A 23,836-nucleotide genomic window follows, 5' to 3' on the forward strand; every position below is an offset into this window, starting at 1 on the left:
CCCTAACTTCTGTGGGTAGAGACTTGCCTCGTGTTTTTTTTTCTCCCTCCTCTGTTATCTTCTCTCTTGTGTTCAATCCTTCCCCCCCCCCACCCCCCGGTTCAAAAAAGAAAGAAAGAAAGAAAGAAAGAAAGAAAGAAAGAAAGAAAGAAAGAAAGAAAGAAAGAAAGAAAGAAAGAAAGAAAGAAAGAAAGAAAGAAAGAGGCTTGGCTCCCCGCTCTCCTTCTGAGCCTCCCTAACCTTGTGCAGAACACTTTTCTGTTTCAATTTAGGGGCGGGGGAGAAGAAGACTGAGTTGAAATCAATCTGAATTCAGCAGGATCCACACCGGAAAAAAACAAAGTAAGTACAGAATCAGCCTAGGCTATACAGCATGTCATCCCTGTGTAGGAGATGAAGGCAGCTTGTTTCCTTTGCTTTGTTTTATGACCTCCACTCCAGGGCGAGACTGTTATATGGACGGTAGTGGATCCGTTTGGATCCGTTTCTGAAACAAAGCCTTGTGCTTCCCTTCCCACAGCCCAAAAGTTGGCATCCTTGTTCGTGCAACATGTTTATAAATTGCATGGAATTCCCCATCAAATTTTTTTCAGATTGGGCTCTCAGTTTGCTGCTAAGTTTTGGTGGGAGCTTCCAGGGTTCGAGCAAGCCTTGAGTTCAGACTACCACCCAGAGACTAATGGACAGGCCCAGTGGGTAAATCAGACACTAGAACAATACCTCAGGTGCTTCATCAACTAGAGTGATTGGGTTGACCTGATCCTCCTCGCAGAGTTCGCTTAAGGCAATAACATTCAAGCACAGGGATGGAATGGACCAGTATATTTGTAACGGCTATGAATCGGTCCTAGGAAATATTGCACCGTACAAATTTCATACATTCATGCAGACATTTTCACTATGTTGTGAATGAAATTTGTAAGCAATGTATTTGCATTTTCTACAACAGGCTTTCTCAACCAGAGTTTTGTGAAATCCAGGGTTTCTCAACTATGCATTTTTAAAATTTACTAAACATATATCAGATGATATGACCATATCTGGTCAGGTTAACCTGCCCCCACCCTTCCCAAAATGACCAATGACGGGCCTAGAGGGGGTGGGAATGGGAGGGACCCTGGATGGGTATGTACACAGCTATGCTTCCCAACTGTATTCTGCATGATCACACCATTTCTGGGGTTCTCTGAAGCCTGCAGAATGTTTCAGGAGTTTCAGGATGGTAAAGAAGTTGAGAAACGGTGTTCTACGCTGTGAATAGAGCCTTCAAGCAAAATAAACAAGGCTCTTTTGTGAAAATAAAGACTTCACACTTATTATTGCATGGGAACCCCTTTTATGTTGATTCAATAGTACCGTGTATCCATTTGTTATTTCTTCTTTGTAAAACCTGCAGCAACAGCACAACCTTGTGGACTTGCTATGCAATGTCCCTGGACTACAAAGCCCTGTGCTGTCTCCTCCTTCCCCTTATTGTGCCGAGCCAAGCTAACACAACAGCCTTCGCAATTGCAGTTTGATGTGCTTTGACACCACCCCTCTGCCCCAGGAAGTGGTTGTTGCAGCAAATGACCTACCTCAGGAGTGACACAATCATCTCTACACAGATGAGGTGAGTGAGAGTCGCCAGTCCCCATTAAGCCACCCAGAGACCTGCACCTCCCAGGCCCCGGTATTGATTGGAGCAGGAAACACAAAAGGCATATCTATAGGCTGGGGGGGGGGGGAGTTCCACAAGGTTGTGATGTTGCTGTAGGTTTTACAAAGAATAAACTTTTAAGGAAAGAAGAAGAAGAAGAAGAAGAAGAAGAAGAAGAAGAAGAAGAAGAAGAAGAAGAAGAAGAAGAAGAGTTGATTCTTATATGCCGCTTATCTCTACCTGAAGGAGTCTCAAAGTGGCTTACAGTCGCCTTCCCTTCCTCTCCCCACAACAGACACCCTGTGAGGGAGGTGAGGCTGAGAGAACCCTGAGATTACTGAAGAAGAAGAGTTGGTTCTTATATGCCGCTTTTATCTACCCGAAGGAGTCTCAAAGTGGCTTACAGTCACCTTCCCTGTTATGAGGTCATGGCTGCACAATGATTGACCAGTCAATCAGCGTAATGTTATGATCAGCTCTCCATGCTGCGGTATGTCTGTCCACCCACTCACCCATCCATGCATCCCTCCACCCACCCACCAAATTTTGCCTCCTCACTGACTGACTTGCTGAAAACTAAGGGTCAGGTGGATGGGGTCAGTTGTGATGAAGTGCTAAGTGAATTCAAGGAGATGAAGAGGAGGTTCACTTCAAACCCCATCTTTAGACATGACAGCCCTGCAGAGCAGTTCATTGTGCTAGTGATGTGGCTATGGGAGCAGCCTGCTCCAATGGGGGCTGGAGGATTGTCTCCACCCTTGCACCTACTTGTCTAAAAAGTTTAATGACACTGAGTGGAACTGGAATATTTGGAAGAAGGAGGCAGCAGCCATGAAACTGACTCTGACTACATGGTGGCATTAGAGCATGGGTAGTCAGCCTGTGGTCCTCCAGATGTCCATGGACTACAATTCCCATGAGCCCCTGCCAGCAAATGCTGGCAGGGGCTCATGGGAATTATAGTCCATGGACATCTGGAGGACCACAGGCTGACTACCCCTGCATTAGAGGGTTGAACTACCCTCAAGCAGCCACAGAAGCTCACAACCAAACAAGTGCATTGGGCCAAGTTGTTCTCCCACTACTCTTTCTCTGTGAAACACCTGCCTGGGAAACAGAACTTCCTAGCAGATGCATTGCCCCACCTCCCCCACCATGAGAACCAGCGGGATCCCCTGTCAACTCTGTTTTCTCACAACAGCAATTGGGATTGGCCGCAGTCACCTGGAGCCAGAGTCAGTGGTAAAAACCCCACCTTCAAAGACTGTTGACTGAATAGACATACCTGATTGGCTACAGCAGGACTTGGGGGGGGGCGGAATGCAAAGTTCTCCCAACTTCACTTGGAGTCGGAAGAGTGGGTTGGGGCTCTATGTGGCCACAGGATCTTGGAAGCAGGTGCTCCAACTCAGTCATGACAGTCAGGCTGTGGGACATTTGGGGTTTCTGAAAACGTTGTACTTAGACAATGAAGCATATGTTCAAGGCTTTCCCACCTGCATCACTGCCAAACAGGTGGGGGGAAACCATGAGGGCTGCTCCAACTTCTTGAAACCCCTTCTGCTCCATGGACTGTCATTTCTATAGACTTCAGCACAGATCTATCTCCCAGCTTTGAGAAAACAGCCATTTGGGTGGTCATGGATCTGTTTTCAAAGCCTGTTCACTTTGTCCCCCGTGCTTCCACGACAACAGCACAATACCTGACCTCCATGTTGATCCAACACATCATTAGATTGCATGGAACCCTGGTCAAGGTTATCTCCGATTAAGGAGCTCAGTTTGCTGTCAGGTTCTGGCAGGACCTGCTGATATTGCTGGGGGTGGATGGAGCAGGAACTGAGTTCATACTATCACCCCAAAATGAATGGCCAGACTGAATTAGTTAATCACATTTTGGAACAGTATTTGAGGAAGAGTATTTATTCACTATCAAAAAAACACCTCAAATACACTACCAGGGCCTCTTGTGGCGCAGAGAGGTAAGCAGCAGAAATTCTGTCTGAAGCGATGTCCATGAGGTTGGGAGTTCGATCCCAGCAGCCGGCTCAATTTTGACTCAGCCTTCCATCCTTCCAAGGTCGGTAAAAATGAGTACCCAGCTTGCTGGGGGGTAAACGGTAATGACTGGGGAAGGCACTGGCAAACCACCCCATATTGAGTCTGCCATGAAAACGCTAGAGGATGTCACCCCAAGGGTCATGCATGACTCGGTGCTTGCACAGGGGATACCTTTACCTTTACCTTTATACACTATCAACAGGATGACTGGACTGAGCTGCTCCTGTTTGCAGTGAATGCATATAACAGTATGATCCATGCAAGTATTGGAATGTCACCTTTTGGGTTGGTGTTTGGGGTAGAGGTCCACCCCATTATGAATTGGGAACCCCCCTATGATGGCTCCCCAGACTTGTGTGAATGAGCCAAGTGAATCCAGCAAACCTGGCAACAGCTAGTGTCTACTTTGGATGCTGCTAAGGACTATTATAAAAAGCAGATTGACAAGAGACGACTCCGGGAGCCTGCCTGGCAGGAAGGGGACCAAATGTATATTTCAACCAAGTACCTCAGATGCCAACAACCCTCCTGCAAGCTGGGGAAGAGATTTATCTTATTTGCAACATCAATATTGTTACTGTAGAGGTTAAACTCCTCAAAACGTATAAGAATGTGCACACTGTTTTCCTCAGCCATCTACTCAAATGAGCACCACCTCCTGACCAGTGGCATCCTGTATCTGACAGCCCAATCCTTGGTTGTTGATGAGCACACACACTATGAAGTGGATAAGACCTTGCACTCTTGAACCCACAGGGGGAATCTACAGTACTTAGTGGACTGGAAAGAATTCCCTGAGGGAGAGAGGGTGTGGGTGGATGCTAACCATGTGCTGGTTCCCAGGATGGTCTGGGATTTCAACCCTGATAAGTCAGCTTTGGGTTGACAGGGGTGGGGGAGACAGATGTTTTGGAGGGGCTGGATGTTAAAACCATGTATTCAAGCTTTTGCCATATGTATTATTTAGTGTAGGTGTTAATGTAGCTGGTTTAGAGTAATGTAGTTTGCACCAGGGACTCCAGTTGTAAAGCCGTTTGATGTTTTGAGAACCAGTTATCTCTCTCCGACCTCTGAGGCCAGAGGTGCCAGCTGTGTTGAACTTTTATTTCCAGGCCTGGCTACAAGGGGTGGCATCTGGATGGTTTTGTACCTAAAGATATGTGTGGGGGGAGGTGAGGGGGCTGGAGGTTAAGAGGGGGAACAGTCCTGGGGTGCTCTAGTCTTAGCAAAGATTCAGAATTGCATGTTTCATTGTTTCCATAAAGAGATTTTTCTTCAACAAAGTCTGCTTATTGGGAGCAATCAGCCAGACTCTCACACACTCTCCTCTTCTAGGCAAGCCCTCTCCTCACATATAGCCCCACTCCACCTCTTCTTCAGCCTTTTCTATTGCTTTTTTTTTTTTACAACTCATATGCATCCAGTACTGCATTCCAGTCATGGGAATCATTCCACCATGTCTCTGTAATGCCTAGTAGATCACGCATCTCTGTCTACACGAGAAGCTCAAACTCTGCCTTTTTATTGCCATGCTTCAGGGAATGATATATAGGCACCTGAAGCCTCTTACCCTTGGTTCCTTTTGACCCAACATTCCCATGAGGGCCACTGCTATTTGCTCTCCTACATTAGAATCCCAATGTTGGACATCTCATAGAATTATAGAGTTGGAAGATATTTCCAGGGTCATCTAGTCCAACCCCTTGCACAATGCAGGAATTCACATCTACTTCCCTTTCTAGCTTCACTTTAAAGCAGTGGTCCCCAACCTTTTTATCACTGGGGACCACTCAACGCCTTTTACTGAGGCCCGGTGGGAGGGGGGGTAGTTTACTCCTCTACTCTCAACCACTGCCCTAACGCTCTCTGATCGCTATGGTAATGTTTAAACATCCCTTCAAAATAAGATACAGACACACCACAACAATGAACATAAGGAACATTTTATTTTCATGGAAATTTTAACTCATGACAATGACAAATCAATGGGAATCCTGAGCTTGTTTCTCTGCAACGAGATAGGAGTGATGGGAGACAATGACACCTGAAGTGTGTTGTAAAGGGCCGGGGGGGATGAAGTAAAAGGGGGGGGGAGAAGGCGTCCTTCGCGGCCCACCTCGAATTAGTTGACGGACCACATGTGGTCTGGAGCCCACAGGGTTCACTACTTTAAAGCTCTCTTGATGAATCTCCCTAGGTTCCTGCCAAACACATTCTTCCCCAGCTTGGATAAGTGAAGTCCATCATGTCCTAGAGGCCTTCTTCTGGAAAACCTACCCTGTGGTCCCAGAATCCAAATCCCACCTGTTGGCACCACCAACATAACCAGCAGTTCACCACCGTTATCTTCAGCTACCAACTCATTCCTCTTCCCCATCAGGCAGGATTGAAGAGAAAACCACTCATGCCCCCATTCATTTCAGCTGCCTCCCAAGTACTTCATAATCAGCCTCAATAACATGCAATTGTGATCATGGCCATGTCATTTGTTCCCACATGGACCAGCACAAGTGGGTAATTACAGTATCCAATCTGTAATATTTTTATTCATTGCCTCTGGCAAGCCACACACCTCTTTATCTAGGAGGTCAGGCCCAGCTATGTGACATTCAGCAGAGAGTTACTGACGGCCAAGGCTACATTAACAGACCAGAAGGTGAGACTTAAAATGTGGTCCAGGGACAGAAAGGACTTCCTGATACCTAAGTGGATCTGCCCTCTCTAGACCTATTGGTCAGGTTTTCTGAATCCTGCAATTCTTCTGTGGTACAGAAGGGGGCAGAATGTGATATTGGGAAGCCTGAAAAGCAATTGAATATCTGAATGTATAACATTATACATGTCTTTAAAAAGACTTTGCAAGGGATATTTTAAGTGATCAAGATAGTAACACAGTACAGTAGTAAGAATTCAGAAATTTGGGCTAGGAGAGCAGTCTTGGGTGTCTTGGTCCCCCCAGCAGTCAGCCCCGTACAAAAACCAAGTGGTGGTGGCAGTTAGAATAAGAAGAAGAGTTGGTTCTTATATGCCACTTTTCTCTACCCAAAGGAGACTCGAAGCACCTTACATTCACCTTCCCTTTCCTCTCCCCACAACAGACACCCTGTGAAGTGGGTGAGGCTGAGAGAGCCCTGATATCACTGCTTGGTCAGAACAGCTTTATCAGCCCTGTGGCAAGCCCAAGGTCACCCAGCTGGCTGCATGTAGGGGAGCAGAGAATCAAACCCGGCTCGCCAGATCAGAATTCCGCACTCCTAACCACTATACCAAGCTGGTTCTCATTACCCAGAGAGACCCTTTTGCAGTCCTCGTGGAGTTGTCAACCAGCCAAAAGTTGGATTAAGGCTTGCAAAATAAAGGCAGTCCTGTTCTTTCACAGCTTTCAACAGTAAGTGGTGAATTATGATTCAATAAGCAAGAATTATTTCACACTCCCCTTGGTTTTTTTTCAAATATTAAATAAAGTTGGAGTTATTACCCAATTAACATAGGGTGCAATCCTCAGAGTGATAGATTTGTATATAGCCATAGGCCTTTACAAAATCTAAAATACAAATTTACAAAAAGGTAAATAGAATAAAAGGGACTGTATAAAAATATTAAATTTAAGACCAAAGAACTGAAACAGCATACATCACTACAGAGTGCAAGAGTGTTAAGAGCCTGCCTTAGCAGTTGTAACGTTGGCCCTTATTTTCCTTCCAGCCAAAGCAAATAGTGCGGTTTTATATGTTACCTTATCAACCTGGTCAGATAAGAGAGAGATTGTCTTTTCAGCAACAGAGGGAAGGTTAGAGCCCCGTAAGATCTCATCGAGGAATTTGGCCCTGGGTTAAGCATAAAGTAAGCAGTCAAATATGTAGTGGGGTAAATTTGTGCAACACAAATACAAAAATGCTTTTTTTTTTGGCGTACAGCTAAAATGGCCCGCCAATACCTCTGTGGGCATCATCAATCCTCAAAGTGGATTTGTCATCAGGTGTCCTCTGGTGACCCCTCGAGGTTTCCAAGGTGAGAGACATTCAGAGGTTGCTTGCCATTGCCTGCCTCCAATGGAGTGGCCATCAGGGTTTTCCCTCTTGTAAAACACTCTGCCATTAGAAACAGAGAGTGAACTTTGTACAGCCGAAGAGATCTGTCAGGTGCCTTGGCAGCTTGTGTGACGGAGGGGGGAAAGTCCCTGGAAGCTGGCCTGGACAGGAAAGACATCCCCCATCAGGTGATTAAAAATGGGACAATACTGAAAAGATAAGCAGGCCCATGCCTTGATTGGATAAATATTTGTGTAGCTTTGTATAGTGCGGCGAATTAGATAAGGACTTAATTTGGCCGTGTTAATCGGACTGTATATAAATCTGTACAGAATGTGTCTTGGTATAGACCCTGGGTTTTAGACAGGACAGTACCAGCCATTGTTAATGCTTCAGCTATTAAAATGGTATTTTGAAAGAATTCTCTGGCATTGTGGATCATTCGGATCTCTCCCCACAATGAGTTTAAATGAATGTGGACTTTTTAATGGTGGATGCATCATCTCTGTGCCACGACCGTGACCTTCCCAGCCGTGACTGTGACCTTTCCAGAAAGCCAGCTTGGTGTAGTGGTTAGGAGTGCAGACTTCTAATCTGGGGAGCCGGGTTTGAATCGACGCTCCCCCAAATGCAACTAGCTGGGTGACCTTGGGCTCGGCACAGCACTGATAAAGCTGTTCTAACCAAGCAGTAATATCAGGGCTATCTCAGCCTCGCCTCCCTCACAGGGTGTCTGTTGTGGGGAGAGGAAAGGGAAGGTGACTGTAAGCTGCCTGGTGCCTGTAAGCTGCCTGGTAGAGAAAAGAGGCATATAAGAACCAACTCATCCTCTTCAGTAATCTCAGGGCTCTCTCAGCCTCACTTCCCTCACAGGGTGTCTCTTGTGGGGAGAGGAAAGGGAAGGCGACTGTAAGCTGCTTTGAGACTCCTTCGGGGAGAGAAAAGCAGCATATAAGAACCAACTCTTCTTCTTTTCCCTACCCAAAGGAGGCTCAAAGCGGCTTACAGTCGCCTTCCCATTCCTCTCCCCGTAAAGTCTGCAGCAGTGATGCTCTGTAGTCTTGGCACTTGGGGGCAAAAGTGGGAAGGCCTTTGGAGTTCTGACTACACTGGTAGACCTCCTGATGGCACCTGGGTTTTGTCCACACTGTGACGCAGTGTGTTGGACAGGATGGGCCATTGGCGTAATCCAACATGGCTTCTCTTATGTTCACATATGAGTACAATTCTCAATGTACTGACAGGGAATCTTACTAAGTACAGGGTGCATTATTCTCACATAAGGGTGCCTTTGATGGCATTTCCTTGGAAGTAAGATGTACTGATCTTGATGCGCTTACTTCTGCGTAAACTTGACTGGGCTGTCACTTAACTCAGGAGTAGTCAACCTGTGGTCCTGCAGATGTTCATGGACTAACAGTCCCATGAGCCCCTGTCAGCAAATGCTAGCAGGAGACTCAGGGGAATTGTTGTCCATGAACATCTGCAGGACCACAGGTTGACTACCCCTGAGTTAACTAACTTCTCTAATCTGTTCACAGTTTAAGACTATGGTTGCAGACGAGCCTGAAAGAAAGAAAGAAAGAAAGAAAGAAAGAAAGAAAGAAAGAAAGAAAGAAAGAAAGAAAGAAAGAAAGAAAGAAAGAAAGAAAGAAAGAAAGAACAAATGAACAAATGAACAAATGAACAATCTGAATGTGTGGAAATGGACCACAGATGCTTTTCACAGCTGGAAATAAAGGACACCCCTTTTAAGGCAGGGGTAGTCAAACTGCGGTAGTCAAACTGCGAATGCTGGCAGGGGCTCCTGGGAATTGTAGTCCATGGACATCTGGAGGGCCGCAGTTTGACAACCCCTGTTTTAAGGCTTGCTTAAAGAGACAGAAAAATGTCCCTCCTGGTCAGCTGACAATTCTACCCACCACAAAAGATAAGAAAAGTCACACTGGTCTGGCAACTTCTGCAAAAGTGCGTCAAGACAGGAGGTTTCAAAATACAGGATCATCTTTCTTCTGTATAAAAGGGCTGAGGGGCTGAAGAAGAAAGCCCATTCCCATAGATCCAACCAAACAGCCTTGATCTCCGAATACCATCTTGGCAGTACTCAGCAGAAAATTCGTGGTAAGTCAATGGCCATCTATTGAAACATGGAAAGCCTTCTGAAATTCTCTAGTTTCTCCCTGGCATTTGGAGTCCCAAACGACCTGTCTTTCTGAAATGGGGCTTTGCTATTAGGGAGTCTCCACAATGTGTATCCAACTCTGTATCCAATTTTTGTGAAGCATGCTGTGTATGTATGGTCTGACACCCCTTTCAGTTCCTTTGTGGGTGTTTTCCCATATGCTTAGGTCTACTGACGTGCTGCCTAAAAGAAATCTATTTGGCCATACACCTGCCTGCATTGACATTCTTTTGATGTGGTGATTCACCAATGCGCTTGTTTGCGCACTGATAAATCCCCGCATCCCCCCAAAAACTTTTTGAGGTGTTCATGAGTATGTTCAAAACAAAGTTCTGAGAATACCTTAAAGGTAAAGGTAAAGGTATCCCCTGTGCAAGCACCAGGTCATATCTGACCCTTTTGCCCCCAAGTGCCAGGATTACAGAGCATCACTGCCGCAGACTTTACATGCTTGCTTAGAAGTACGTTCCACTGAACTCTGTGGTTAGTATTCGGTGGAACACCAAGAAGGAGAAGAAGAAGAAGAGTTGGTTCTTATATGGTGCTTTTCTCTAGTCTTTAAGCAGCTTTCAATTGCCTTGCCTTTCCTCTCCCCACAACAGACACCCTGTGAGGGAGGTGAGGCTGACAGAGCCCTGATATTACTGAAGAAGAAGAGTTGGTTCTTATATGCTGCTTTTCTCTACCCAAGGGAGACTCAAAGCGGCTTACATTTGCCTTCCTTTTCCTCTCCCCACAACAGACACCCTGTGGGGTGGGTGAGGTTGAGAGAGCCCTGATATTACTGCTCGGTCAGAACAGTTTTATCAGTGCTGTGGCGAGCCCAAGGTCACCCAGCTGGCTGCATGTGGGGGAGCAGGGAATCAAATCAAATTGCCAGATTAGAAATCCACAGTCCTAACCACTACACCAAGCAGCTGTGATAAAGCACTCACGCAATGCTGCTTAGTACTGAATCAGACCATCGGCCCATTAAGATTAGCATTGCCTAGTCTGACAGGCAGTGGGTCTCCAGGGTTTCCGGTAGAGGTCTTTCCCATCACCTACTTCTTGATCCTTTTTATTTATTTTTCTGTTTATATCCTGCCCCTCCCGACAATGTCAAAAAGAATCTGTCCAATGGCTTAATCAACGTTTAAGCGTCTCTGTTATCTCTTTATTTCCACCTGGACTCTACCAAAACCGTCTCTAGATTATTCTCTGTTTTCAGTGCTTTCATTAGTGGCCAAATGAGTCCTAAATCACAAAATATCCTTATTAGTATAACATAATATATAACAAATAATAATTGGAAATGTACAAAAATATCCACACCTCCATAAAGTTGTTAATAATTTCAATATATTCACTGAAATTGCTGTCTCTAACATAAAAGTAACTGTTAGAACAAATGTTGAACTGTAACATATTAAGCCTATAAATTCATATCTTACCATGGCAGGTAACAATAATCAGCCCAACATTAAAATCCCCCATTAAAATCCCTATAAAACCCACCCGCCTTGGCAGTGAAAATTCCCACCTCCCCCCAGTGGAACAGACCCTATAATAAAACTGGAAATGGCCTTCGATTCAACTTCACCTCGATATTATCACAAATGGAGTTACCTGTATCTTTTCATGTGTCATGTATACTCCTTTGAGCCTTCGGGGAGGGCAGTATATAAAATAAACAAACAAACATATAAATAATTTTAAAGTATTAGTTGAAGACCCACTTTTACAACCAACAAAACAGCTGATTAATTAAACCCTAGGGAGATCATTATTTACCCAACTGGTTTAATAAAGCTATTTACAAACATTGGTCTGGATCTTCCATCACTGATTGTCCAAGAGAAATTGGTAATTGTAAAACTAATAATGCAAAGACTGGAAGACATCAATACCCAATTATTGGGATCTCTTCCTAACAGTATATGCTCACCTTGATTCCGAGATATCTTCATATCATATAAAACCATCCCAGTATACCTCCAAACTTTGGACGGATGCACTTTAAGAAGAGCAGATCTGATAACACATTTAAACATCTTCCCCTCATATGTCATTTTGGAAAGATTTCTCCAAATTCTTGCTTCTAAGAGACTCTGTATGGCTGCAATATTCCGGACTCACTTTTTCATACACTTATTGAATGTTATAGGTTTGTTCAACTGTGTGGTCCTTTAACGGGACACTTGAAGAAAATGAAATTGTTCTGTGTGGATGAGAAACATTTAATCAACAAGCAACAAAGACCTTACATTTATTGTGATGCTATCCAAGATATTGTTGGCTATTCTAAATCATACTAATGATTCCGTGCATTCGGTAACTACTTAAATGTCAGTTCCCCCCCTCACACACCCACACCCCACACCCATACACACTGTGTTGTTTATATATGCCAATAAAGGTACTCTTATTCGGGGGAGGAGGAAAGAGGACTGTCTCTTTAAAATTGGGAGGTGTATGAATTTTTTCGCTGCTTACTTGTCGACTTATTTTGAGTGCACATTGGAGTGATATCATTATCAATTTAACATGATGTCAGTTTAACACATGAGAGCAAGATTTACTAGGACAAGTTTTGAAGCATTATTACTGCTCTTATAATCAGTAAAGTCCTTAGATTATTGTTGTTTTAATTTAATTTGAAAAGCCACAGGCGTGATGTATGTTCTTTTTGCGCAGTGGGTTCTTTGGTGCATGAGATTTAAGACACAGTGTTCCCTTCAATATTGACTCAAGGGTGGGACAGTCTTTTTTTTTCCTGGGAGGAGCCTAAACTAGCTGGTTTAGCTGGTTTGACTCAAGAAAATGGCATAAGGGCCAGTTAACTTCTTTTCCTCCAAATCCATATGACTTATGTCTGATGCTTGGTAAGGGTGGTTTTGAATTTCTCACTCCAGCCTTACCCCCTTCCCAAATTTTGATTTTGGTTTTGCCTTCCCATTGTTTAAAGGAACCATGCTCTCTTTTGCCCTGCTGAGACCTCTTCCCAACACAATACATTGACATTAACCATATCTGTTCCACATAATATATTTCAGGAAAGGCCTTGGAGGAGGAGCGTGTCGCATGGTTTAAGTGCCACTCAGCGCTTAACTCTGTCCTGCCCCTGAGTGCCTCCTCCTCCAACCGGCTTGTCTGTCTGCCCAGCAGCCAGCCAATTGCCTTTTGTCCCCCACCCCTGACCACCCCCTCCTCCTTCCACTTCCCTCTGAAGCTTGGAGGCTGCAGATCCCTGCTGTGTGAGAGCAGCCCCTGCCGGTGAGTTCCCTGACCATGGGCTTGGGCCTGCAGCCTTTCCAGGTCCTGGGAGGAGGGAAAGGCCATCCACAGAGTTCTTCTGCCCCCCACCCCCCAATCTAATGCCAATTGTATTGCTGAATGCAACGGGCTTGGCCCCTAGTTAAACAAAATAAAAATGTAAGTAACAAATTAGCAGCATTAAGCAATAGCAGCCCTCAGATAGAAGTCACTGCCCATAAGTCTCAAGGCTAGTTGTTACTCAGTGAGGGTGGGCCACAGATGTTATTAAGTCATTGACCCAAACATAAGCTTGGTGGAATTACTCCGCCTTATAGGCCCTGCAGAACTGTGCCAGCTCTGACAGGACCTGGATCTCCTCCAGGAACTCATTCCACCAAGTGGGCGAGGACTGACACTGTTCTGGCCATGGTTGAGGCCAAACACAACTCCTTAGGGCCAGGGACCACCAACTGGTTAGAATGTGCAGAATGCAGCACTCTTTGGAAGACATAGGCAGAGAGTTACGTTGGGCCCAGATCTTTTTTTTTTTTTTAAGTTTCACATTTGTGTGCCTGGAAATTTGGCCTTTCTCCATTCTCTCTGTTCACCTATTATTATCTCCCATTTCAGGTCCTGTTTACTCTCAACCCCATCTCACTGTTGTTCACAATGAGGACTCTCCTGGGACTCTTCCTTTACTTTGGCCTTGCCACGATAGGTAAGGAAGAGCTGCCAATGTCCACGTTGACACAAGCAACTCTGGACTTTCTTGTTGGTCTGCTCTCCAAGTACTAAGCTGTCCCAGCTTAGCTTCCAAGGCTTGGGTAGCCTGGCTTTTCAACAACACGGCCCTTAAGCAAAGAGGCCTTGTTTCCAGAACAAAAGTTGCAACTTGTTTCTTCTCCCATTCCCCAGGTTCTTCTTTGGAGTGTGAAGTCTGCTCTGAATTCAGCACCAGCTGCACTGGTAGCACCATGCCTTGTGAAGCTGGCAAAGATACCTGCATCATCACAATGACACATCACTCCCTAGGTAGGTAAGAGTAATCAGCCATAGGTCTGAGCAAGTGCTTATAACCAACCAATGGGGATCCCATCTTAGTTACCTGTCTCACGGTGAAGGTGCATTCAATGGCAACAAATCCCCATTTTAGTGTTTAATACTGGTAGCCAGGATCTGAATTTTCGGGGCATCGCAATGACTTGAAGCATGTTGGGCAAATAGGTTGGGTAAATTCAGTCCTGAGAAGGGTAGCTAACCTAAGTTAATGGCACTTCAACTCTGTGGAGCCCAAGCCAAGCTCCCCCCCCCTTTGCAATCACTGCACAAGATATAGATTATGGACTTGACCCCTACCCCTAGCCTGCCACACTGCCTAACCAAGTTTATTTATTTAAATTATTAAAATATTTATAACCCAACTTTTATAAGAACTTCTCCTTCTCCTTCTCCTTCTCCTCCTCCTCCTCCTCCTCGTTCTTCTTCTTCTTCTTCTTCTTCTTCTTCTTCTTCTTCTTCTTCTTCTTCTTCTTCTTCTTCTTGAGGGGGGAACTGGACATGATCCTCATGACTAGATTTATCAAATGGATATTGCAGTCGAGAATTTTACAATATCTCAGTCAAAGATAGTCCCAGTGTTTAAATCCTTTTTAAAAGCCCATAGGAGAACATCTGATTTGGCTAACATTACTTCCGTGTCACAACGATCGGCTCTTACTTATTTAAGGATCCGAGCTATTCTCATCTATCCCAATATCCCAGTGTCTATGTCTGTGTGGAAACCTGGAGGTTTGGGGGATCTCACCCACTCCATCTTAACATGTCCACTATATGATGATCTGAGGAAGAGGTTTAGGGGCAGGGAATAATGTTGAGGCTGCTATGATTATGACTGAAATGCTGCTGTATACTTATGCTTTTACTGTGTTTTAGAATCATAGAATGACAGAGTTGGAAGGGACCTCCTAGGTCATCTGAGTCACAGTTTTAGATTGCGTTATTATTGATTTTAATGTAATGTTAATTTTAGCTGCATGTAAACCACCTTTGAGCCATATGGGAGGGTGATGTAGAAATTTAAATAATAATAATAATAATAATAATAATAATAATAATAATGATGATGATGATGATGATGATGATGATGATGATGATGATGATGATGATGATGATGATGATAAAGTTTGTTTTAAGGTTAATGCAGGATTCACCCACAATGTCTAAACAAGATACATATTTTCATTGTCTGATACTGATCCTTATATTTCCAACAGATTAGCTCTTGATACTCTTGCAGCCAGGAAAATTAGAGCCACAATAAACCATGGGAAAAAGAGCATCCTGAGACTTTTGAACTACAAATATTGTACCTAAATTTCTAACCAAATTTTATCTGCTATTGTACTTTTTGCTGAAGTGTATGTGTGTGTGTGTAATTTCATTGAGAAGGCTTTTGGCCAATACAATAAAATCTACTACTTTATTATTTTCCTCTTTAGTTGGAATCCCTATGCAGATGATCAGCAAGGGCTGCGGCTCCTTAGATACTTGCAGATATGGGCCCAAGTACATGAATTTGGGAGACGGGAAAACCGTCCGATCAAATGCCACGTGTTGTGTGGGGGAGGCCTGCCAAACAAGAACCATTCCAGGTATGTTTCCTCTCTGACCGTTTATGCACTGGAGGTTTCATGCCTGGCTGCAGGCTGTAGTCATGGCAGGTTGTTCCACCTCTTCTTGCACCAGCAAGGGGGAGCATTTGAAGAAGTGTATGAAGAAGTGAGCGGCAACTCATGAAAGCTCATCCCCTGACACAAATTTGGTTAGTCTTCAAGGTCCAACTGGCTTCTTGCTTTTTTCTGCTGCTATAGACAGGCTGGCACAATAACCCATCCTTCAATTTTTCTCAATGTGTTTTAAACTTAAGTAGCAGTTTTTGCTTTACAAAAATGGAGAAGTTAGTAAACATAATATGTTTCAGTCTTCCCGACTCACTTGTTCAAAATGCACGTGAGGTTCTCTCGATTACTCCCAATAAGCAGACTTCATTGAAGGAAAATATCTATTGAAAAAATAGACATTCTTCTTCCTTCTTTGTAAGTTTTTAAGCAGAGGCTAGATAGTCATCTGACAGAAATGCTGATTTTATTAATTTAGGCAGATTGGGAGTGGGTAGGTAGGAAGTGATGTGCCAGTGTTTGTCTCTTGTGGCCCTTCCTTGCATTCCCAGGGAATGGCTGATTGCCACTGTGGGATGGTCGGTGAATTTCCTCCAGGCCAGGCTGGATTCTGAAGATTTTGGGTAGGGGAGGGATAATTTGGGCATGAAATCGGGGACCACTTTGGGTAGTTGTGAGTTCCCGCATTGTGCAGGGGGTTGGACTAGATGACCCTGGAGGTGCCTTCCAGCTCTATGATTCTATAAATAGCAAACTGTTCATCACAAGGGTCTTGCTAAGACTAAAGGTTCAACCTTGCCAGCCCCTTTATTTACCCTCCACCCAACAGTTTTGGCATGAAGGCATTTTCCTGACCAAATTGCCAGGACAGATGCCAGGACTTTGCTGGCACAGTCCCTAAGAAGGTGGGAAAGATAGTCATTCCCACAGCTTCAAACATGGGACCCCTCCATAAAACCCTGGGTGGTTTCATGCCTATGCTAATGAATCAGCAATGGACCAAATGCTCATACAGAATCAAAGACTACAATGACATGCAGATAGGACAGGAAATGACCAGCAGCGAGGCAGGTCAAGCGATACAAGCAATACAAGGTAAAAGTATAAAATATGTTTATGACATCAAAACAGTCCATGGTCAGGAAAGTGAAGCAGTACAGGCAATACAGAGCAAGAGTATAACATATGGTTTTGAATGCACATCAAGCAATGCAGGCAACACATGGCAAAAGCATATGGTCTTGGCAATGCATGCTGGGAAGCTGAAATGTGGTATGCCCATTGTCAAAATGGCTACGATACATTCAAAAGAATAAGACAAGACATTCCCCTGCTTTTGACTAAAAATTAGGAATTCCCACCTTGTAATATCAGCCAACACAAGCCATGCATGCAGCACAACAGAAAGATCAATGGGTCTCCCCTCCATGCACTTCTGCTAGCCTTAGATCAGGGGTAGTCCAGATGTCCATGGACTACAATTCCCAGGAGCCCCTGCCAGCATTCGCTGGCAGGGGCTCCTGGGAATTGTAGTCCATGGACATCTGGAAGGCTGCAGTTTGACTACCCTTAGATGAAGGGTGGTGTTTATGTTCTTTAGCTTCTGCGCTGGATTCTTCCTTTGACTCTAATTGAATGGCTGTTCCCATTTTGGTTCCAGTGCCTCCAGCCATCACTGAGCTCAATGGGAAGCAGTGCCCAGCCTGTTATACATCAAATACCATTTGTCCTGATGAGACTGTGGACTGTCGTGGACCTGAGGACTATTGCATTGATATGACAGTGAAAATCACCTATGGTAATTCTGAACTCATGGCAGATGTCCTTTATTTGTTTTATTTTCTACGATTTTTATACCACCCTCCCATAGGAGGTTGACTACCCCACCTTCCATGTGGGTTGGGGAGAGGGGAAGGAGGATTAGTGTCATGTATTCTCTAAAAAAGGGGTAGTTAACCTGTGGTCCTCCAGATGTTCATGGTCTACAATTCCCATGAGCCCCCTGCCAGCGTCCCTTCCCACTGTCCCCTCCCACCGAATTTTCCTGCCAGGGTACTAGTTAGACCTAGCAAACCCAGTGAATAGCTATGCTGAAAATGGTTGCTCAGTGACAGCAGGATGAGCGATGTTCTGGATGCCAACCAAGACTCGGATGGAGAGTTGTTATTGCTGGAAGACATGACCCTGCTAAGCACCCGCCTTGTCTTCCTTACCCAGGAAACGTTGTGGTAAACACAGTCCAGAAGGGCTGCGCCAGCAAGTCTTTTTGTGACGATTTGAGAAAAGAAGAAACCAACTTTTCCATGGGCTCTGCTGAGGTCCAAACGGCTGAATGCCGACCTGCTGTCAAGGCCTGAATGGGGGCTTCACCTGCAATCTCCTGAACCTCGCTGTGCTTCTATTGGTGTCAATGAGGGATCTGTTATTATGTCCTCTTTGGGTTCGGTGTCTTTTTGAGTGTTGCCATGACACGTCCTTGCATCCTTTTGCTGCAGGCATTTCTCTGCGTTGGTCTCTTTTTACACCATTCAAATTATACTGCATGCGAAACCAACCAACCAACCAACCAACCAATCAATCAATTGTAAACATGGCCTAAAACTTAAATGGGTGGGTGGAGCCATGAGGAAATGGAGATTAAATGGAAATAGGTATGGAGATGAAGATGCATGGGTTCAAATCCCAGAGGGGAGAAGCAAGGTGGCTTTCAAGTTAAAATGGAGGGGTTGCAAAAGGGAGGGGGCTCAGCATCCATGCCACGATGGTCCCGATCCATGTGTGTAAACCTGTCAAAGCTGGGAATAAAATGCCGTCTGCGTTGCTTATTGCTTACCAACCCTCTACTCCAAAGCAGATTCTGTTTCAGAGCAGACCTCTGCTTTCTTTGAGCAAAACCAAACCAAAGGTAAATAAAGTGAAAGCAAATAAGACTGTTCTTTTGTTCTATTTGAATCGTTTTAATAGGAGCAACTGAGCATTCTGATTTCACCAGGAACGGTGTGGCGTTTCGGCTGACTGCTTTTCAGCAAGAAAACGCCACTCAAGAAAAAAGTTTCATTACTGCAAAACCAACGATGCAGCCAACACTACAACATTTGCTAAGACTGTCATAAAAGGGCTTCTGCTCCACTTTAACCTCCAGCCCCCCAGGTTCCCCCTGCCAAACTTGTTGGATGCAAAAAATTCCAGGTGGTTTGGTTCTGTAACATTTCAACAGAGAGGAGCCTAGAGGTCATGTTGTCACGGTGAGCAGACAGAGCAGAGACCTTCCACTATAATTCACACTCTTCTAAAACACTTCATGCCTAACCTCTAGCCTAGGCTATAATACTGGCAGAAAGCAGAACAGCCAAACAGCAAAATGACAAAACAGATAGGGTTTTGACAATCAGCCCTAATGGAAACCTGCTTGTGACCGATTGGTACAGAATGCAGCTGCCTGAGTCCTCACAAAGACCCCAGGAACAGCCCACATATGAACTGATTCTCACATGTGGCCCTGGCCCCAGCGTAGTAGAATTAGCTGCCAATGGAGATCTGGGCCTTTAAGGAGCTGCCAAAGTTCTGAAGGGCTTACAGCAGGGGTAGTCAACCTGTGGTCCTCCAGATGTTCATGGACTACAATTCCCACGAGCCCCCTGCCAGCATTTGGAGGACCACAGGTTGACTACCCCTGGATTACAGGATGGCGCTCTTCCATCTGGCATTGAGGCCAAGGCTGCACTCTTACCGTCTAAACAGAGCCCCCTGCCTAATCCTCTGGCCAGATTTGCTGAGCCAATTTCCCCATCTAAGTGAACACAAATTCAGAAAAAGAAACCTATCCAAAGGTGATGCAGTAAACTAAATACTATCAAAAATCAAAATAGTCTCTCCTTATATGTTCTTTCTTTTCTTATTCCTTTCTTTGTTGGGCGTTCTACCAGAACGGCATTCTGGTAATGTCCGTTTTCAATGGAAATCAGCTTTCCTCAGTGGGAAGTCCTAGACAAAAATTCCAATAGATCTTACAATGTTTTACATAGAGATCTTTAATACAGATTGTACGTAATATAATGTTGAAGCACATACCTCCTGTGAGTCAATTTTCAGATAGAATGGATCTCTAACCAATAGTTTATTTTAAACCTGTAGAAACAACATAAACTATAAATGCATTTTTACAAAAAGACTTGTGTGTAAATCTAACAAGTCTAGTGAAGCTCATTCTTACCAGTAATAATATACAAACGGACACCGGCTCTAAGAAGTGTGGGGAGAAATGTGTAAATTACTACATTCCCAACCTGTTAAATTAGCAACTCCAATTTATACAATTAAGAACATATCCAGGTGCAACTCATTGAAGCACTGTTCTAGTTAAAGGCTGACCTTCCTTCTTGTTTTTGATAGTATTCTGTTTATTGTATTGCCTTTGGATAGGTTTCTTTTTCTGAATTTCAATTTCCCCATCTAAGTCAGGCTGATCATTTAATATCCAATGACTGTATCCTCAAGCCCATGAGGGTGTTACTTGGCAAAGTGACTGTGTAATTTTATAGATTAATTTTTAGGATTTTTAAGTTTTATAGTATGGAAATTTATTTCTATTGCAAATCACCGTGGGAGCTTTTTAGGAGAGCAGTGACTCAGAAATCCAATGAATGAATGAATGAATGAATGAATGAATGAATGAATGAATGAATGAATGAATGAATGGACAGAGTGAGTTGATACAGTCAACAAAACGGAACATTCCCTAACCAATGCATTAAGATCTTCGAAGCCTGGGTCCACCAGAAAGAACTGAAGTATTCTCATGACATCATGAGCCAGTGTGGTGTAGTGGTTCAAAGCAGCAGCTTCTAAACTGGTGAACTGGTTTTAATTCCACATGTGGTCAGCTGGGTGATTTTGGGCTCGTCACAGCCCTGATAGCGCTGTTCTTTCAGAGCTCTTTCAGCCTCACCTACCTCACAAGGTATCTGTTGTGGTGAGAGGAAGGGAAGGCAATCGTAAGCCACTTTAAGACTCCTTTAGGTAGTGAAAAGGGAGGTATAAAAACCAACTCTTCTTCTTCTTCTTCTTCTTCTTCTTCTTCTTCTTCTTCTTCTTCTTCTTCTTCTTCTTCTTCTTCTTCTTCTTGTAGCATTTTATTCACCAGAGGTACACAACACTGACACTATATCACTCCTCAGGACAAAAGTGGCAGCCTTTATCTCCCATGAGGTGTCGATACAAGGTTGAGTACCCTTCTCTTCAAGATTTTGCCCTCCTCAGACTCTACAATCAATTTCCCATACCAGAACTGGCAACCCAGCTTAAAATTGGGCAGTGGGAAGGATACAGGAATGTACAAATTTCTCCTCCCCCAACCTTACATGACTGGGTGTGTTCATTCAAATCTCTTAACCTACCTTCCAAAACTCTATAAAGCAATCTGGAAATTGTTGTAAACATGACAGTTTGCAAGCTGATCTCCCCCCTCCCCATAAAAGTGAGGAGTGTTTTCAAAGGGGCCCATAAATCTTGCATCATGAGTGTTAACAGCCTTCGTAATAGGTAGTGATTCACCCATAAAAGTGAATGGCATTAGTCATATCCCACAGCTCACTTCAAACTCAAGTTGATCTGTACCACAGCAAATGCAAATGCACAAATGTTTCCTCCTTCAACAGCTAGTTGCTGAATAGCATTCTGAGTTAATGATCTTCTCACCTCCTACCCCTTCTTCTTAATTGTCAAAGAGATGCCCTTGCCCTGTCCCTCTAGCTCAGAGTAGTTGGGAAGAGGTAGTAGATAAGGTAAGATTTACTGTCCTGGCTTGAGCTCAGTAGAAAAAAGGAGGGCTCAAAATGAGAGGGGATGAGGAAGGTCAAAGGGTAGATGTAAGATTAAAGGTAGGCCCCATGGGTGAGAGAAGGATATCGGAGACTCAAAGGTCAAAGCTGTTGGGTCCACACCCAAGGCTCTAAAGTTTTTCCATACTTACGACCTATACAGAATCAATAAAGGCGTGAGACATTATGCCAACAAAATGAGAAAAGTTCTGCTCTTGTATTTCCTGGTCCTGTTGAAACAAATGCAAATTTATTTGCTTACTGCTGGCAAGCAACCCTTTTCAGGATATGCTTCATCTTGGCCTCCACAATCCTTCTCTGCTGGCCCTATTTGGCATCCATCATGCATAGTCAAGCAGAGGGCTGTACAAGCAGACTTGGAAAAAGATGTGCCACAAGGAACGTTACCAGGTGACCAGGTTACCAAGTGACCAAACAGAACCAAAGCCTGGCATGTTTTCTAGCACCTGGGCTGAATCTGCACTTACATTGCTTATTCCGTTGTGGATCCTGCTGAATCCAGATTGATTTGAACTTGAGTCTTCCTCTATCCTGCCTCCCCATTGAAACAGAAAAGTGTTCTGCATGTGGTTAGGGAAGCTCAGAAGGTGAGGGGGGGAGTCAAGCGCAGCAGGAGCCTCTTTCTTTTCTTCGGGGGGGGAGGGAAGAGGATTGGAGACAGCAGAGGAGGGAGAAAAAAAACAAGAGGCAAATCTCTACAGAGAGAAGTTAAGGCTTCTGGAGCTTCTGCCGAGACAAGTTAGGGTTTCCCCTTTAAGGAAAACTTGCATCCCAGGAACGAGGAAGCCTTTGAACTCAAGCCTTGGCCAATTAGGGCTTTTCTACCATGGAAGCTCAGCAGCAAGTTCAGAACAAGCAGAGAGCTCTGCATGCGTTCTCATGCCAATTTTTCAAATATTGAGGGTTATATCCACTCTAGGATATTGTAGGATAAAGGCAGGGTCACTCCAGATCAATCATGTTTGTTGCAGAGGGAAATTTTAAACATGACAAAATCAAAATGGAAATCAAATTCAGTGGAGACGGCAAGGACTGAATTGATCTGGGACTGGAATAAAATCCCTGATTTCCCTTGTCCATGTGGAACGTTCCTCCCCAATAGGAACTTGAAGTAACTGCAGAACAACTGAAGTTGTTCATGGAAGGACTGAATTGATCTGGGACTGGAATAAAATCCCTGATTTCACTTGTCCATGTGGAACGTTCCTCCCCAATAGGAACTTGAAGTAACTGCAGAACAACTGAAGTTGTTCATGGAAGTTTATAGTGAATTTTTGGCACAGGATTGTCTATAGGACTCTTCACCATATAGATGTGACCATATTGGGCTGTTCCCATGTTGTAACAGTGCCTTGAGTATATGATGCTGGCTTATAGTACATCAGATCATTGGTTTAATCTGGCTCATCATTGCCTTCTCTGATTGGCTGCAGCTTTTCTGGGGCTCTCCTTCTTCAAAACTTCCCCAGTTTTCTTAGGCACCAAGGAAAGATGATTTTATTTTCCTGAACTTTTCATTTGCCCACTGTCTAGGGATGTGGGGCTGGGTGAACTCCCTTAGCATCACTCACTCCACTATGAGGGTTTCAGAAAGTGGGGGGAAATCCCCACCAAAACAGCCACTTTCATAGCAATCTTTGCTCTCCAAACCTTCTCTCTCACACCTCTCCCCCACACTCCCTGGAAACAGGAGGAACATCATGACATGCTGACATTACCCAGAAGTGACACTGGCATGCCAGGGTCATTGGGAGGGTGACTCTCTTGGCTTTATGCAAAACTCTATGAACCAAGGCCAATTTTTTACAAGAGAGCATGCCTTTTCAACCAAGGTTTCATGAAACCCTGGGATCGTTGACAGCCCTGGCAGGTTTTCCAAAATGGGTGGGAATGAATTAGTGTTTTATATATTGTTTACATTTGTTAAACATTGATCGGGAGATATGGACCTCCCAAAATGGCCAATAATGGGCTTGGGGAAGGTGGGAAGGGGAGGGGCCCTGGGTGGGTGGGTCCACAGCTATGCTTCCCTACCATATTTGGCACGATTGCACCATTTTTGCGGGTTCTCGAAGTCAGAAGAATGTTTCAAGGGTTTCCCAAGGGTAAAACAGCTGAGGAAGACTGCGGTACTGTTTTCCCAAATGCCCCTGATATGTGTGAACATC

At 44.4% G+C, this 23,836-nt stretch overlaps 1 protein-coding gene across 1 annotated transcript; it reads left to right on the forward strand.

The window, feature by feature from the left end:
- The first annotated feature begins 9,545 nt into the window (after positions 1-9,545).
- Positions 9,546-18,743, forward strand: LOC143837239 (phospholipase A2 inhibitor gamma subunit B-like). Its single transcript, XM_077336847.1, has 6 exons — positions 9,546-9,852; positions 13,781-13,868; positions 14,066-14,182; positions 15,649-15,801; positions 17,489-17,626; positions 18,046-18,743. The coding sequence occupies exons 2-6, from the start codon at positions 13,820-13,822 to the stop codon at positions 18,183-18,185; spliced, it is 597 nt and encodes a 198-aa protein (XP_077192962.1). The 5' UTR covers positions 9,546-9,852; positions 13,781-13,819; the 3' UTR covers positions 18,186-18,743.
- Positions 18,744-23,836: the final 5,093 nt, after the last annotated feature.

This window comes from Paroedura picta, chromosome 5 (assembly GCF_049243985.1).
Source record: "Paroedura picta isolate Pp20150507F chromosome 5, Ppicta_v3.0, whole genome shotgun sequence".
In the NCBI taxonomy this organism is placed as follows: Eukaryota; Metazoa; Chordata; class Lepidosauria; order Squamata; family Gekkonidae; genus Paroedura; species Paroedura picta.